The following is a 17,952-nucleotide window of genomic DNA, read 5'->3' as shown; positions in this document are numbered from 1 at the left end:
GGAAAAAGAGAAGAATTTTGGAGAGTAAAATAATCTCGATGTGAGAGAATGTTTTTTTTTCCAAAAAATTCTAAAGAATTCTTAGGCCTTTTATAGACATTCAATATAGAAGAATTTTGGAAATATCCATAAATAAAGATACATAGTCTGTATTAAATGAGTAATTAAATTAATTTGATTAAAATCAAATCAAATTGATTGGAATCAAATAAAATCAGGATATATGTCCTTTTTAAATCAAATTTTGTATATATTTGCTGAGAAAAATAAATTTCGTGTTGGGCTAAAATATCCGTAGATCCATTTTGGGCCCGACCGGTCCGAATATTTCATGTAGCCTACGTTGTGCAAGTGTGCCCCAACCCGGATAGATTTGGGTCTACACCCCTACGCACAAGGCAAGGTTTCAAAATTAGTCATTCAATCACCATTCAAGTGGTTCTCATATATAAACACATCTCACACTTGATATTTAACCAATGTGGAATTTAAGCTTTTCTTTTCCTCAACAAATATTCACAAGTAGCTTACTTTGAGCATTAATTTTTCATTCATCACTCAACCATTTTGAGCATATGATATACTGTTGTAAAAGTCTCATGGAGTAGAATATAAAACCACAATTTTATGATTCAACTCTCCACCTTTACCAATCGAAAATATGCCTCAAAGTTTCCGAAAATTACAATATTTCCAACTGTAATAGGCCCAATTTGCCCGGGCCCAGAAGAACAAACAAAAAAATTACAAATATAAAAACCAAATAAATAAATAAATTAAATAAAAGTCCACTATTAATGTCCAACTTTTACAAACCCGAAATCAATACAGCCCAATAACTAAACCCAATTAGCCTAAGCCCAATACCCATAGCCCAATCATAACGCAGCCCAAAACGAAAATCAGAAACAGAAAACCCTAGAAGATTCATGCGCCGCAGCCAAGCCTTCCGCGTGTGACCAGCCTCCGTATGCTCCAAGCCACTCCCCACGCACGTAGCACCACTCACGCGAGCCTCCGTACGCACGCGCCCGCACACATCCGTATGTGCCACGTCCCCAACCTCGTACGTCGTACCTGCAAATAGAGCCAAACAACGCAACAGACAGAACGAAAAAGAAAGAAATGAAATAGCAGAGAGGATTTTGTATTTTTTTTATTTTATATTTTGTATTTTTGGCTATATAAAGCAAAATACAACACTTTAAAAAGGATCCGATTTAAAAAAATCAATAAAAAAGAAAAGAGCATATAGCAAGAATTCGAAGGTGATTTCATTATTTTTTTTCTTTTTCTTGGCTCTTTTGTTCATTAATAATACTGAAATAAAAGAGAAAATAAGGTTATAGGGCGAGGAGTTTACCTGTTTAGCCGTATCTACGTTTGCTCCGACGCAATCGGAGTCGGGCGATGGTTCAAAGGCCTTTGAGCAATCTTTTTTGAGCGGCGCAACCTTGGAATGGGGGGGGCAAACGTTTAGTTTTTTCTTTAAATTTGTTTAAGATTGGCCTGCAACCTGCGGGGTGACCCGACCCGGGGAAGGATCCGCTCGTCCAGCCTTTCTGGTCTTTTTGCGCTCCAAGTCCTCCTTGTTTGCGTTTGATTTCAAGCTAGTTTATGTTCCTTCTTTAAATTGGATTGCATAATTTCTTGCGAATTTTATTCCGGTCCTTATGCAACGCAGCGTTTTGGGGACAGGATATTTCCTGTTTCAGTCCCCCATGTTATTCGAGCATTGCACATTGGCCCTTACTTTGTTTATTTATGTTTTTTCCCGATTAATTTCGTTTTAATTGCAATTTAATCCCTTTTGTGTTGTTTGTTTCTTTTTAATTAGTTCATTATTATTATTATTATTATTATTATTATTATTATTATTATTATTATTATTATTATTATTATTATTATTATTAGTTTTTTTACTTAATCTTATTACATAGATCCCTTTATTATACGATATTATTTTATGTTTTTATTACTTATTTTCACAAATATTTTGTTATATACATTTTATATTATCTTAGTATATATATATTTAAAAAATTCATATATGTATATACACATTTAGCTTCAAATTTTCATAATAATATCTCATGTTTTTCCATATATATTTATATATAATATTGAATTATTTTAGTACATATGTATAGAAATGATATGCTATTAATTTAATTATTTTTTATGCACAAATATTATATTCCTTTTAAATTTGCTATTCTATTTTACTTATTTTAATTTTTACATATTATGACTATACGTATACTATTATCTACGTTAAGATTTTTGCTTATATAAATTAAAATGTACATATTAATTCTAAGATTTTTTTACAATTCTTTTGTAAAGATTCATTTAAACATTTTCTTTGTTTTTAGCATTATTATCAAATTGTTTTTCTTCATATTATTTTTATTTATTTATTTATTTATTTTATTTGTAATCAAAGTATCTTTAGGAATGTAACTATTAATTTATTAGATATCTAATTGTTAATATTGATGTATTATATGCTTGATTGTTCCTCAATGTAAATTTAGTGTGCCATTTACCATTTGTTTTGTACATTGCTATTCAATTATGTTGTTTGTAAGAATTTTATTTTATTAAAGCGTTACAATCATTGTATTTCATAGTTCCCAAAAAAGGCTTGATGTACATAAGTTCTCGATGGAATTGTGTCATAACTTACTGGGTTTCAATTCTTCTCGATGAATTTGGATGATCAAGTTTTCATTTCGGTAAAACCATATAATTTTAAAAAAATAAAGCTTTCAAGATTTCAAAATGTTGGATCCTAACTTACTGGATGTGACATTCTGTTATCCTGGGTTTAAAATAAAGGCAATATTTGATATTTAGGAATTTTGTGAAATTGAACCCTAACTTACTGGGTTTTGATTTTCTCATTTGACCCAAATAATCAGATATCATTATGCATAGTTTTAAAAGTCAAGAGAATAACTTAATTTCGCGGATTTAAAATGTTATACTCTAACTTACTGAGTGTGACAATCTATTTCCTTGAAATAAATGAGTTTCATCCTCCGATTCATTTTATTCAAATTTTCTTTTCAAAATATTGTATTCTAAAATCTTTTCAAATTCTCGACACTAAGACATTAAACAATCGATTCGGTACCAATTTTGTGCATTACGAGGGTGCTAACCCTTCCTCGTGCGTAACCGACTCCCGAACCTATTTTCTCAAATCTCGTAAACCAAAATCGTTTTAAGGTGAGCCGATCACACCCCAATAAAAGATCGGTGGCGACTCCCATTTTCATTTTCGAAGCCGATCCCCATTTTGTTTCAAATTTAAAAATGGTTTTGACACCAAAAATTTACTAGATTGAAATTTGATGATGTTCAAAAATATATAGATCCCATGTCACATTCAGTAAAAATTTATGATACATTTATTGGGTATACTCAACGTGTCCAAGCCTACCCCACCGATGTGTTAGAAATGATACTTTGGGATGGATGTAAAGCTAAATAAATTGCTTCCGCTATGATAAAATTTGAATTTAAGTGTTCAAAAATTTAAAATCTTAATCTTACCAACATACCATGGTTTTTATATAATTCTAAATTAGATATGTTCATGAGTTGAGTTACCCGTCTACGATCAACAATCTATCGAAATTATAGAAGAGTTTGGACAAAAAAATTGATGACCAAAAAATGAGTTTTGACAAAAAATTAGGCCTATTTAAAATATTAGCTAGAATTGGGCTTCAACATTCAAAGTCTAATTAACCCGTTTATAATTTTGTAATATTTTATCTTATTTTTATATATTATGCAACTTATATAACTTAAAATTAAATATATAATAATACAATACTATGTAAACATTAAAAATTATGTTAAATTGTCTAAATTTAGAATTTTAATACAAGAAAAACTATCTAAAATATTAAATATTAAATTAAAAATAATATAGATGGACTTAAAGCCAGTTTAGGTTAATCATTTACAAATATGAATAATCTTGAACAAAATTTTAAACTTATATTTTAATAGTGCCAAAAACATAATGTGTACTACATATTTAATCCCGACTTGACTGATAAATACCTCTACCTAATACATTCTAATACGGGCTAATTTGCTTTTTATTTATTCCTTTCTTTACATGTATAAAGTTTCTCATGTTAAAATTTTAATTACATTACAATCTTTTGTATACATAGGAAAATATTAATAAAAATCTTGTGTTAAGTTCACTAAACATTAATTTTATTTTTTTACCAAATTATTTACAAATTGAGGAAAGGGAATTAACCCTTTATTGAAAAAAAGTAATAAGGATGAAAAATGAAAATGTTGTTTTATTCAAAACCCCAATTATGAAATCTCCTCTCTCCTACTTCATACCTCGGAATGCATTGTTCTTATAGAGAGAGAGGCACTTTCACATCTTTTTAACTCGAAATGGTTGGGGAGAGGAAATGTTACTTCTTTTAGGGTATTCCTGGGAACAAATTCAATGGATACGAGGTGAGGCCTGTAGCTTAGAGGAGTAGAGCACGTGGTTACGAACCATGGTGTTGGGATTTGAATCCCTCCTCTCCCACAACTGGCCCAAAAGGGAAGGACCTTTCTCTCTGAGAGTAGGAAAATCTTGAACGAGATAGCAAACCCAAAATTATGAAACTTGGGCGTGAATCTTTTACCGAAATGGAGTAACCTTTTATTTATTATCTATAGTATATTTTCGAAATGGAGTAGCTATGAAACAAAATAAGCATATTTTATTACCAAACAAGGCTTTTCAAATTCTCAACCCTTGCTTCCTTATGTTGTTGGTAATGATTAATAAAAATTAATTTATTATTAATAAACATTTAATTTTTCTATCTATTTTATACAATATTATTTAATTTATTTTAAATATTTAATATATATTTGAATTAGCATAAAATAAAATATTAAAGTAAATTTATCTCAAATTAATATATATATTTAAATTTAAAATATTCAATATAAATTTCAATTAAAATGAAATTCGATAGTATGTAAAATAAATTTAAAATTAAATGGTCAATGTGAATTTTAACTTAAACTAAATATTAATTAATAATAAACTAAAATTTGTTAATAATAAATTTTAACTTTAAAGGAGAGAAACTACAAATGTTATAGTATCTTCGTCATGCAAAATTGATTCAATCGAGCTATAAAAGTAAAACTTTGTGTCGTAAAAATTATCATCTACCATTATTATTTATCTATAATTAAATTAACTTAATTAATAAAAATATAAAGAAATTAGCTTGTTTTTGAAGTGCTTTACATTATTTTTAATTAATTTAAATTAATCAAGACATAAATAATAAATATTATTTTAACTTTAATCTATATAACTAGTTATTTTTCTTTTCTTTTAAAAGAAGTGGTTAAATTTTAGTTTAAGGCAATGTATTATGCTTATATTTTATATTTAATTATTACATTTTAATTTGTAATGTAATTTAATTTAGACTTTTATAATATTATTAATTAGTCCAAATAATTAAACCATTAATTTTTTGATTAAAATGTTACGTGATATTTAATTTGAATGCCCTAAGGATCTTACTTCGTTTAAGGCAATGTATTATGCTTTTCATTTCTTTTGGATTTGTCTTGCTTCGTTTTTCGCCAAACTTCAATTTTAGCCCATACTATGTTGGAACTTAATATTTAATCTATATACTTTAATTAATTTTTAAAATAATTTGATCATTCTACTTTTATAATGTCATTAGTTAGTCTCGATTCTTAATATTGTTGACTATTTTAATCAAAATGCAGATGCCGTTTTTTTTAGGAACTCTATTCTAGCAAAAAATTTATTTTATCATGACGAGTTCGAATGAATGTTTTTAATAAAAACCCACATAAACATTTCAATGTTTTTTTTTTTATTGTTACATGGCTCCAAGTAGAGGTGTTCATGGCCGCCCGGCCCGACGGCCCGCCCGAAATATGGGAGGGTTTGGGTAAAAATATACGCCCGAAATATGGGCTTGGGCAAAAAAAACGAGGCCCGTTTAGAAAGCGGGCAGACCTCGGCACCACTTTTTGGCCGGCCCGCCCGCCCGATTTAATAAATATATTTATTTTGTTTAATTTTAAAATATTTTTACATACTTTTTAATTTTTTAAATTTTAAAATATTTTTAAAATACTTTTTAATTTTTTAATTTTAAAAATATTTTTTAAATTTTTTTTAATTTCAAAATATTTTAAAATATTTTAAAATAATTTTTAATTTTTAAAATTTTAAAATAAAATGGGCCGGGCGGTCGGGCCGGGCTTATGATTTTTCCCGGCCGAGCTCGAGCAAAATCTTAGGCCCATATTTGAGGCGGGCCGGCCAGGCATAGGACCCGGCCGAAATTTTATGGGCCCGGCCCGGCCCGGCACATGAGCACCTCTAGCTCCAAGTGACATCAATAAATTTAATAAAAGAATATTAACTGTGGTAACAAGACCTAAAATTATAAATTTAAAAAGAAGAAGAGCTAAATTTTTTAAAATAAAAATAGAAATTAAATTTTAAATATCTGAAATATATAAAAATTTAGAGTATATTTTAACTTTCAAATTTTACTCTATTATTTAACACAAACAAATAATAAAATCATGCTAATTAATATAATTAATCATTATTGGACAGTCTTTAGGTCACTCATCTAAAGAAATTATATTATACAATAAATACCTTATTAATTGAATATGTATGTCCAAAAGAGAACTAAGTTTCGAAGCTTTCCACTCTAACCAAGTTTTGATGAATCCACATGTGTGATTATTGTTTATCTTTAAATTAAATTAAATAGAAATAAATTAAGAAATTAAATTAAAAAAAACGTTTTTGTAAATACACCATATTTTTAAGAATTATACAATTTTTAATCAATTTAAATTAATCCAGAGATAAAGGCATGAAAATATCTTATATGATTTTCATTCAGTTTTTTTTACAAAAATGATGTAAGAAATCATTTGTATTTTTAAATCTTAAATATTATTTTATTAAAACCTTTTTCAAAATCAAATATAGGTGATCTTTGGAGCAATCTTAATTTACCCAAAATCGAATCTCCAATAAGCTTGAATTAATTCTCAAATAAGTATTTTTCCACACCTAATATCTTGATGATATTCGAAGCAGACTGCACCCAAAATAAAATTTAGGCAATTTTAATCAAATTGTTGATTGGACTTGCAAAAAAAAAAAAAAGAAAAAAAAAAGGAAAAATTGTTCTTTTTATCTCTTTAAAAATTATAAAATTTCAATTAACACCGTTACTATACCCGTGAAGTTTTAATTTTTTATGCTTAGGTAAATGAAAATACATCGATTTACTGTAGCTCCGCCCTTTATGATGTCACCACCGTCTCTGCTCTGTTATCTTTCACCCGAACAAGAATATTCTGTCATGGTTTCTGCCCTGAAAAACATCACCACTGATTCAATACCGTCCTTTTCCTCCACTATTGATGTCACTATTGACTTTGGTTGGAAAATAAATAAATGAAAAACATGAATAATTATGGTGCATTTGAAAAACTGGTGCAAGTTAGAAAATAAATAAATGGGAAAATATGGGTAATTAAGAAATTTACTTCAGTGTCAAGATCGAAGGAGGAAATGAATGAGATTGTGGGGGAAGACGGCGGTGGAAGTATATCGGAGGTTGGATTTAGCACTTTTTATGTTATTTAATATGGGTATTTTTTATGAAGATTTAAGAGATTAACTTAAAATTTTGTAATTTTTAAAGGGTCAAAAATAATAAATTTTCCTTTTTTTTTTTAGGTAGTTTGAGTGACCATTGTGGCCAAATTTTTTAATGGCAGTGACTAAATTGACAAAAATAATTTAAAGTGACTAGAAGAGGAACAATACTATTTTAGGGTGACCTCTAGTGCATTTTACCCAAAAATTTATCATAACTTTCAAGTTTAAACAAAATTTATTTTATTTGTATTATATTTTAGGATAATGTAACATCTAGTCCCTAATAACTTTTCTCAATTTGGGTTTTGTATCTTTTTTTTTCCATATTTGGCATTTTAAAAAAAAAAATTTGGTTCTATGATAACTTTGAGATTATCCCACTATCAAAATTAAAAAAATGTTGTGGTCTTCAATAGAGTAGGAAAGAATTTCATCAGAGAAGAAATTGCTGCAATTCAATTCAAGAACTTCCATCTCATTGTCCTCTGTTTTCCTAGTACTGAGCCATCAATGAATCCCATGATCCTCACCTCACATCCCTCATATCTTGTCATTGCTCTAATCATGGCTGCCATTGTTGAGTATCCTTAGTTTATCCCTGCCAAAAAACTGCATGTGAGTATTGTATAGTATAGTTTACTTTCATTTCACTTGCAATGATTTCCCAGTTTGTGTCTTAAGTCTCTTAGCCATGCAAACCATATGGATGGAAGCAGAGGAAGAGAAGGTGGCAGCTTAATTGATCGACATGTTGAAAGTATGAATGCCAAATGTTCGACATGTGTCTTCTTTGAGGGTCTTTGGTCTTTTTCTTCGTCCAAACTTGACCCAGTTTTGAAATTTCAGGTCTTGGAAAGTATCAAGCTTTGTTGGGTCTATCCCATCTCTGTGTCACTTGAATTCTTTTTCATGGCCCAGGGGAGATCTTCTTGTTGTGGCATTGGGCCACTGCTTTTGAGAACAATGCTTGAACCAATCCCACATTGCTACTGTTATAGAGCTTCCTTTCAAACAACTGTAACGCTTCATTGGGAAATTCAACGCAAGTCAAAAGAGTTGAATGTTGGGTATAGGTATGTAATTATTGTTTTATTTAAGTTTTTATATATTTGTAAGTATATGAATATGCATAGGACATGAATTTTAGAATTGGGATAATATAGATGGAAGCTATTGTTCACATAAGCCAAATGCAGTGTGGTATGAATATGGATATAAAGAAATCACTTTCAGATATTATTCCCGTTTTAGAGATCAAAGTTAACTTCATTTGAATCAATATCACCAGTGTTCTTCTCATTTTATGTTATTTATTAAACGGTTTTGTTATTTTTATTATTTGGATTTGGAAGAAAATATCTTCTCTTATTTGAATCATGACATAGGAAATTGCCTTTAAACCTTTCCTTAATTGAAATAATTGGAACTTAATGACACATTAAGTGATTCTGCTTAAATATTTTCTGTCCATTTGATGATCATTAAATCTTTCAAGCTGAGATATGGAGTTCAGTTCTTACTGAAGGAATTGCTGTGATAGTGCAAACTGTAAACCTTGGCTAAGTTCTGTAATTTTTTTGTCATAAAATTGAAGAATTAGAAAACATATGTTACATATCAGCATAAGTAGAATTTTTACCATGTATAGGTACTCTGCTTTGTTCCGATGATTACACAAATATTATGTTGGGACTTAGGACAGTTATGACAGCTTCAATGCGAAAATGTTAAGTAAAATCTACTCTTTTATGAATAAAGCTTTAGAATCCGGTTTCCAGGTCAGTCCTGAAAATTCAGGTTTAGGAAAGGGTAGAGCTTTGCTGGGTCTATCTCGTGCTGAAGTGTTGCTTTCATTTCTCCATGGCCCAGGACGATGTACTTCTTGTGACCAGAAAATGGCATCGGGCCACTGCATTCATGTACAATGCTTAAACCATTCCACATTGCTTACAATAATATAGAGTCTGTCATACTGCCCCCTTTCCAACAATTGTAACGCTTCAATGGGAAATTCAATGCAAGTCAGAGAAAAAGAGATTAATTCAGAGTTGAACATTCGACATAGGTATGTATTTATATGTGTTATGTGTACATGTATTTATTTAAGTTTTATATATTTGAAGTATTATATATGAATATGCGTAGGACATGAATGTTAGAGTTTGGATAATATAGATAGAAGCTATTTTCCACATAGTCAAATGCAGTGTTGTATGAATATGGATAGAGAAATCACTTTCAGATATTAGGGCCCTTTAGAGACCAATGTTAACTTCATTTGACTCAATATTATGAATGTTATTCTTATTTTAAGTTATTTGTTAAAGGTTTTATTATTATTATTATTTTGTTTTTGGATTTGGAAGAAAAGATTCTTTTCTTATTTGAATCATATGCATTAATCACAGGACCAAAAGTTTGAATGCAAAGATTTATTAGAGGTTGAATAATCATGACATAGATAGGAAATTGTATTTAAACTTTTCCTTAAGTGAAATAATTGGAATTTAAGGACATATTATGTGATTATGCTTAAACATGTTGTGGCCAGATTTTTACCATATATAGGTACTCTTCTTTATTTCAAAGATAACACAAATGTTATGTTGGGACTTAGGACAGGTATGACAGCTTTAATGCGAAAGCGTTAAGTAAAATCTCCTCCTCTATCAATAAATCTTTAGAAGCCGGTTTCCAGGTCATGCGCCAGTCTACCATAAGCTTTTTTCAGTAAAAAAGGTGCCTAATGCGACTTTATAAAGTATTGAAACAGAACTCTGATTGTTTTAAAGGTTAATGAGATGTTGGCCTTAGACCTCCACCTTTGAACATATCTTACATTCTTAAATTTAGAGTTTCACATAGCTATTTCTGATTTGTTGTCATTATGTGTAATGCTGCCTTGAAATTTTAGTCTATTGTACCTAAAGCCGGAGTCTTTGAATTGCTTTCTCTTGCAAGCATCTGTCATAAGATGGTATTATAAACACCGGTGTCTATAATGGGCAATTGGCTTTGTTTGGCTTAAATGGTAGGACATGTTTGTCAATCTATATTTTTAAGTGATTATTTTGTAATTTTTTTCCAAAAAATGTACAAATAAAAAAGTCGACATGAACGAGAAAGCGATTCCATCTTACCTAACATTGTCTTCGTGGAATAAAATTAATGGCACTCATTCAACGTGTTTGGCGTTACGTTCTAGATGTTGACAGCTATAGGTATCTTCGGCAAGTGTTGCATATCTAGGCCTCATCGCTTGCATGAAGCTCTGCCTCTTGGTCTATATAGTTGAAACTTGTGCCTGTGAATCACCTCATTCAACAAGTTCTCTCCTGAAAAACTCCTTATATATTACCATTTCTGAATTTTCTTCTCTTGCTTCAAAATCCGAAAATCACTCAAAGGTATAAGTTGTAGAATCATCTTTAGTGATGGACAGAGGCCTTTCGATCATTCCTATGTAGGCAGAGAATTGAGACTTGCTCTGTAAGTAATCAAAAGCCTTCTTGTCAAAGCTGATATATCAAGTTGATTTCTTAGTTTTCTCTGTTCAAATTCTATCTAACCATTTTTCTTTTTCTTATGCTGCTTGTTCTAATTTAAGAGTGTAGGATTTCCGGCACTCATTTTCGGACCACCTGTGTGCGTACTCATTATTGTAAATAGAGAAAACACCTACCTGGAATACCTCATTTCATCTATAACTTCAAGTTACCATGGTGCATGTTGTATATGTTTATCTGTATTTCAGGTCCATCTTAGGATTTTTCTACTGAAATGAAGATTTCATAATTATGTTCATGTTGGTAAGAACAAGATTTAGCATTGTGTAGATGCATACGTGTTTCGTATTCCTGATAAGATATATACAAGCTGTCCCTACTGTCTGCATGTGACAACGGACAGAAAACCACCTTATAATCAGCTTAGCGATGCACTTCATGCTTAAATAAAAGGTTCTTGTTCTTATGGAAATATCATTCTTTAGTAAAGTAGGATTTGACTGTTCGTTCTTTTATCCCATTAATCTGGCTGGGTTTCTAAGAGCATCCGCATGCCTTTCTCGGGTCGTAGTTAAGATGCCAATATAGTTTCTGAGCATTTAATGTCTCAGTTTCCAGGTTTCATATTGATATAGCCATAAATATATCATTAACTTGTTTTGATACCCTCACGTTGATTGCCTTCTTTTGGTCTTTGACACTTTAATACTTGAAATGCGGCCCTGCAATGAGTCCCAATTACTGCAATTTCCAATTTTCACCTCGGTTTTTCCGACATCAAAGGCATATGGTTACTGATTAGTGTTTTAGACAATGTTTTCATGCATTAATCACCAATTTTTTCAGTTCATTTTGTCTTTTCCACAGGTTGAACCTGATGGCAGGTTTTGATCCTTCAAGTAAATGATAAAACAAGCCGGATATGGCATCCAAAAAGCCGCAGAGTGGAGTGGATGACAAACATTGTGAAGTTAAACACACATCTAAGACAACCCTCATGGAAACCGATATTCCTTATTTGATTTCAGCCACACCTTGATCCAAACCATTCCACCATTGTTTTACTCACAAATAGAGGCATTATCTAAAACCAATTTCAAAAACCAAGAAAACAAAAACAAACAAGAAAACACAGGTTGTAAAGTTTAAAAACTAAAACTCCAATCCTTAGCCACCAACTACATAGTTCAACGCAGAAGGTTATGAGTTAGCCAAGGAACAATGCATGGTGTTCTGTGCAGAATCAGCCCAAGACTAGGGCCACATTTAAACCAAAGGTGGCGCCAACACTATCTCAAGCACACTCACTGGTCAGATGGGTATCCCGAAACCACCTTTCTCCGGCCACTTGTCAGCCAACCCACCACCCCATTGGCAATCTCTCGTTACTTGACTCTCGTTGTTTCTCTTCTCTCTCTCTATTTGCAGTTTCATGGTCTTTTTCTCTCTCCACAACCGATCCCTCTGCACCACTTGACGCGTTTCTCACGCTTTTTTCACACCTGGACTCACCCTAATGGAAGCATCTTACAGCCCCATGACCTTATTGAGCCACACTTTGTTCTTACTCAAAACAGAAAAGAAGAACACACACAAAGTAGTGCACTCTCATCAACCTTCTTCTCTGATCGTAACCAGCACTGCAATCCCCTAGACTCATCATCATCACATTGCACCTTCGTCCTAATGGAGAATTCTTACATTCCCTTTTTCTCCACCACAGCCACCTCCAGCACCACCCCAATCACCACCACAACAACCATCCATTCCTCCTCAAACATGGATTGGTCTCAGAATTCGGACTTCTCCATGTTTGAACCAATGAACTCTCAGTTTCAACATCCATCACAGCTTTTGTCACCTAACCAGAGCCTGCAATTCCCATACAACCGTTCCATAGAGCAGGCTCCTGTGTATCCTTTCTTTACGGGGCAAAAGGGGTTTGAATTTGGGGTACGTAAGGAACAAGAGAGAAGAACTAATGATCCTTATAGAACAAAGCTTGCAAGGATTAACAGAAAGTTGGCACGGCAAAGAAGCCTCCAAAGAAATGCTAATTCAGGGGCTTCAACACAGGTAGATGCAAGGAGACTGATAAACTCTGGTGCTGACACTGATACAAATAAAAACAAGGATAACAAAAAGGATCAATACAGGTTTTGCACACCAGATAACCAGGTGCGTTTTTGAAAAACTTGTTGATCTTTTTGAGTTTTGAATTTCATTATCTTCACTAATGACTGAAATTCTTTATAACTTGGAATAATGCAGAGACTAAGGGTGGTGCTAAAGAAAGAGCTGAAGAACAGTGATGTTGGGTCCCTTGGGAGAATAGTTCTTCCAAAGGTGAGGTTAATTTACTTGATTGATCCATGAGGCCATTCTCAAGGCCCGTTCTTCCACTTTAAAGAATATTGAAAGAAGAGAAATAAGTAAAAAAAGAGAGCCAACCAATAACTATTCCTTCATTTCGTCTCATTGATTACTGCAACATTGTTGTCATCTTTACACTGTTCAATAACTAATATTAATCGTTTCTTGACTTCTCGATTCTCGCACACTAAAAATCATCACAGTAAAAGGAAAATATAACAGTCTTGTCAAGGCAGTAATTATCTTCTAATTTGCAAAACGAATGATCATTATCTTGCATACTGGTTTATTATTAATTTTCACTAATTATGCTCTAATCTTATGTTTTATCTACGGTGTTTATCTTAAAACCAGAGAGACGCAGAGGTAAACCTTCCACCACTATCTGATAAAGAAGGCATCCAAGTTATGATCAAGGATGTATACTCTAACCATATGTGGACCCTCAAATACAAGTAATTCATTCTCAAAATTTGATTCCATTCCGTCTTTTACTCATTTTCGAAAAACGGGTTTAGACAGATTTATTGGATGTCACCTTTTAAAAGGGTTTCGAATTTTATTTCTTAACTCTATTTGTTCATTTGATGTCTCAGGTTCTGGTCCAATAATAAGAGCAGAATGTATGTGCTGGAAAACACTGGTAAACCCTTCATTGTTAATGACTTTTTTGTTCATTTGAAACCCTTTTGTTATATGAATTTTTGCATTTTATTGTGTTTATAATCTCATTTTTCAATTCATCAGGGGATTTTGTAAAGCAAAATGGACTAGGAACTGGAGATTCCCTTACACTTTATGAGGATGAAAGCAAGAACCTTGTGAGTTTTTGTTTTTTCTTATTAATCTTAGTAATTAAGATTTATTGAAAAATTCAATGTGGGATTTGAAAATTAAAAAGAAAGGTAAAAAAAGGTTTTAGCTTTGCTGGAGGACAGTAATGCCCTTGTCTTTTTCCTATATTTCCTTGGCAATATCATGTGCCTACAAAAAACAAGGGTTAGAATGGACAAAATAACATAACTTTAATGGACACGTAACTGATGATGTGTTGGCAGTAGACTTACCTTTTAAGAGGACAGCTAGGATTGGTCACGTGTGCACTGCATCTTTGTGGCCCTTGTAACTGAAGTTAGGAGTTTAATTGAGTGGAGTTTAGCTTTGACTTGAAACCGGGTTTCACTTCCAAAACTTAAGTTCGGCTTAAATTTGAATCATCTTTTCAAGTTAAATTCGAATAATTTAGACCATTTAGTACTTAACATGTTTGATGACATTGTATTTATTTCGATTTTGATTGTGAATGTAACGAATATTATCACCGTAGATATATATAGACAAAAAAGAGTTTGTAATTACGTACACCTGCATTTATTTGTCCTATATGTGCACGTTCCATTTGCCAGAAAATACTCAAATATAGACAAAATCTGTTGAATTTTGATCCCTTTTCCCCATACAATGCTTCTTTTTAGTGTCTGTTCCTTTTTGTCTAACTTATGATAACGTAAGAAGAAAACCATCTAAATATTCTCACTATTTTTGAGAAACAAAGATCACCCAGTTCTTTAAAATACAAAGCTATTGTGTTTTTAATGTCTCGTATTATTTGTTTATCTTCTAATTGCATTTTTCTTTGCAGTATTTTTCTATAACAAAGGTGGCAACGGTTGCTGTCGAGTCTTCAAGCAATCAACAATACTATCATAACGTAAACAATAATGGCGAAGAAGGCAACGACAACAGCAACAACATTGGCAATATGTATTTGCCATTTACATCCCAGTCTAAAGATGATGAAGCAACATCTTTAGAGTTATTTATGGAGCAACAAGAACCTAATGATTTAATCATGACTTTGCCTATGGATTCTACTTATGGTTCACATACGATGTTCCCAGAGGAAACCAGACATTTACCTAACAACGTTGGTCAAACGCCATCGTTGTCGAGAAGTGTCGATGATATTTCTATCAACTTTGACGACTGCTATGGGGGTCTTGATATGTTACCTGAGGTAAATCAATACAATTTTTCATTTTGATATGGAAGCATATCAGTGGTAGGATTCATGGGCTCATCACAACAGTTTAGAATCAAAATAATAAATTGGTTCTTGTTTTTTCCTTTATAGATAACATATATGAAAGGTGTATATATATATATATATATTTGAAAATTTTCTCTTTTATTAGAGTTCAATGTTTATTTTCTCCTTCAATGTAAATGATTCCCAATTGGGGTGGAAAGAAATTATAGTTAAGAATTTTCTCTTGTTTACTTTCTTTTGTTACTTTTATTTATACCCATAAATATTGATGTTCATGAACATGAATGTTATTTCATGATTGATGATGATAATGTGGATTTTGAGGTTGATTCAGTAATATCTTAATTTCTCATTAAGAAATTTTGAGATTAGAATTATATGGTTTAAAGTTTAGTTATTAATTTAAAATTTGTCTCAAGAGTTTTGGTGTATTAAAACAAAATATATTAACTTCAAATATATAAAATCTAAGTTGGAATTTAACCAAACAATTAGAATGATATAAAATAAAAATTTGATAATTTATTTTGAAATTTAATATTTTTAAAATTTTGTTAACATTATATTATCCTTTAATTAAAATTTAACCTTGTTTAAAATAACTTGAAATGTTTTTAAAAATAAACTAAAAAAGTAAAATAATTTTTTCATAATTTAAAATTACATTTATTAAATAGTCTAATTATAATCCGTACTTAATTTTCAGTAATATACGACATATTTTATAAGTTAAATTCAATATTTAATTTTTTTCAATCATTAATTATTCAACACTCAAATTTTCAGTTTATCAAATAAAACCTATTTTAAAATTTCTCCTATAGTTTAGAGACATTTGATAAATTAACCCAAAGTATATATCATCGTTAAACACAACTAATTTGAGTTGTCATTTAATGTCAAGACTGACGAGTTGGCTAATAAAAAGACCTAATATGAAGCATATTTTTGGAACATTTTGAAGTTTAGAGATTAATTTAAAATTTTCTTCCATAGCTTAGGATGCTTAATAAAATTAACCCAAAATATTTAGCTCGGAACAAACCCGAATACAATGATTGGGCTCAAGGCATGCCAAACCAGCCCAGCATATCTTGGGCTTAAAATTATTAGCAAAAACCTTGTAAACATGCCATGCTTGTAGGCCCAATTGACAACTAAATAGGCAGCACTTAGCTGAAATGGGCAAATATGAACTATGCCATGCATGTAAATACAAAAAGCAGGCTCTAAATTTCAGTAAGGGTATCAGGTTTCCAAGGTCTGGCTGATGTTCCTATGGGATCGGGTCGGGTTGGAGCCCATTGGGTATAAATTTGGTTCAGATTAATCCAGGTTGATTTAGTTGGAAGTTTTTTGAGTTTTGATAACTTCAAGTATGTAAGTTGTAGTAAAATAAATTTGAATTATTAACTTTTATAATGGGTGAAATTCAAATTTGATTTTCAGATTATACTAGAATTGATAAATCTATTTATTATGATTTCTGACTTAATGAATATTATATCGGTTAACTTATTATAGTTAATATTGATTAATGAATAAAAATTGAATTAAAAATCAAATTGATTTCCAATTCAATTAATGTAACTCAACACTTAATTATACTTTAGACTTTCAGATATATTAATCAACACAAATTAAGAAAAAAAATTAAGGAACGATTCTATTAAGATCTATTAAATGTCATTTGGGCGAGGTAATTAGTATTGTATGTAACAGCCCAAATTTGGGGTTAGTTGGAATAGAGGTTTCGGGACCATAAATTCGATGAGGAAAAAAATTATTTTTTATTATATTTTTATGGTCTACAATTTCACAGAATGATTTTGTGAAAATATCGTTCAAAAATTTCGACGTTTGGGCACTCAATTTAGCCAAAAAGACTAAATTGTAAAAAATGCAAAAGTTGAGTTCTATATGTTAGAGGTGTCCAATTGTTATGAAATTTTAAATTGGAGGTCTTTATATGGTAATTAGACCATTGGTTAGGTTGGTGGACAAAAATGGACATGGTTAGGCATGTTTCCAAAGTTTTTCATTAAAGGCATTTTGGTCATTTAGTTATTAAAATGAATTAAAAACAAAATTAAAAGCCAATTTTTGTCCATCTTCTCCATAAGGCCTAATTTAGCAAGGGGGAAGCCATGGTTAGGGTTTTCAAGCTTCCAAGCTCAATAGTAAGTCCATCCTTGCCCCGTTTTTAATGATTTTTACGTTTTTGAGATTGCCGTAATATGATTTACTTATTTCTACCATTTATTTAAGCTAGAGTTGATGTTTAAAAA

General features: G+C 31.1%; 1 protein-coding gene across 1 annotated transcript; it reads left to right on the top strand.

Annotated features, from left to right (window-relative positions):
• The first annotated feature begins 11,806 nt into the window (after positions 1–11,806).
• Positions 11,807–15,862, top strand: LOC105798977 (B3 domain-containing transcription factor LEC2). Its single transcript, XM_012629263.2, has 6 exons — positions 11,807–13,419; positions 13,513–13,587; positions 13,969–14,069; positions 14,211–14,257; positions 14,362–14,435; positions 15,257–15,862. The coding sequence occupies exons 1-6, from the start codon at positions 12,463–12,465 to the stop codon at positions 15,656–15,658; spliced, it is 1,656 nt and encodes a 551-aa protein (XP_012484717.1). The 5' UTR covers positions 11,807–12,462; the 3' UTR covers positions 15,659–15,862.
• Positions 15,863–17,952: the final 2,090 nt, after the last annotated feature.

The sequence above is a fragment of the Gossypium raimondii genome, chromosome 9, assembly GCF_025698545.1.
Source record: "Gossypium raimondii isolate GPD5lz chromosome 9, ASM2569854v1, whole genome shotgun sequence".
Classification (NCBI taxonomy): Eukaryota; Viridiplantae; Streptophyta; class Magnoliopsida; order Malvales; family Malvaceae; genus Gossypium; species Gossypium raimondii.
This window is presented reverse-complemented; position numbering and strand designations above follow the sequence as displayed.

What these genes read in the sequence shown, in the direction of transcription:
- LOC105798977 (XM_012629263.2), top strand. Translation starts at nt 12,463, where the DNA reads ATGCATGGTGTTCTGTGCAGAATCAGCCCAAGACTAGGGCCACATTTA. An exon ending in TTTGCACACCAGATAACCAG is followed by an intron (nt 13,420 to 13,512) that starts GTGCGTTTTTGA and finishes GGAATAATGCAG; the next exon opens with AGACTAAGGGTGGTGCTAAA. An exon ending in GGAGAATAGTTCTTCCAAAG is followed by an intron (nt 13,588 to 13,968) that starts GTGAGGTTAATT and finishes TCTTAAAACCAG; the next exon opens with AGAGACGCAGAGGTAAACCT.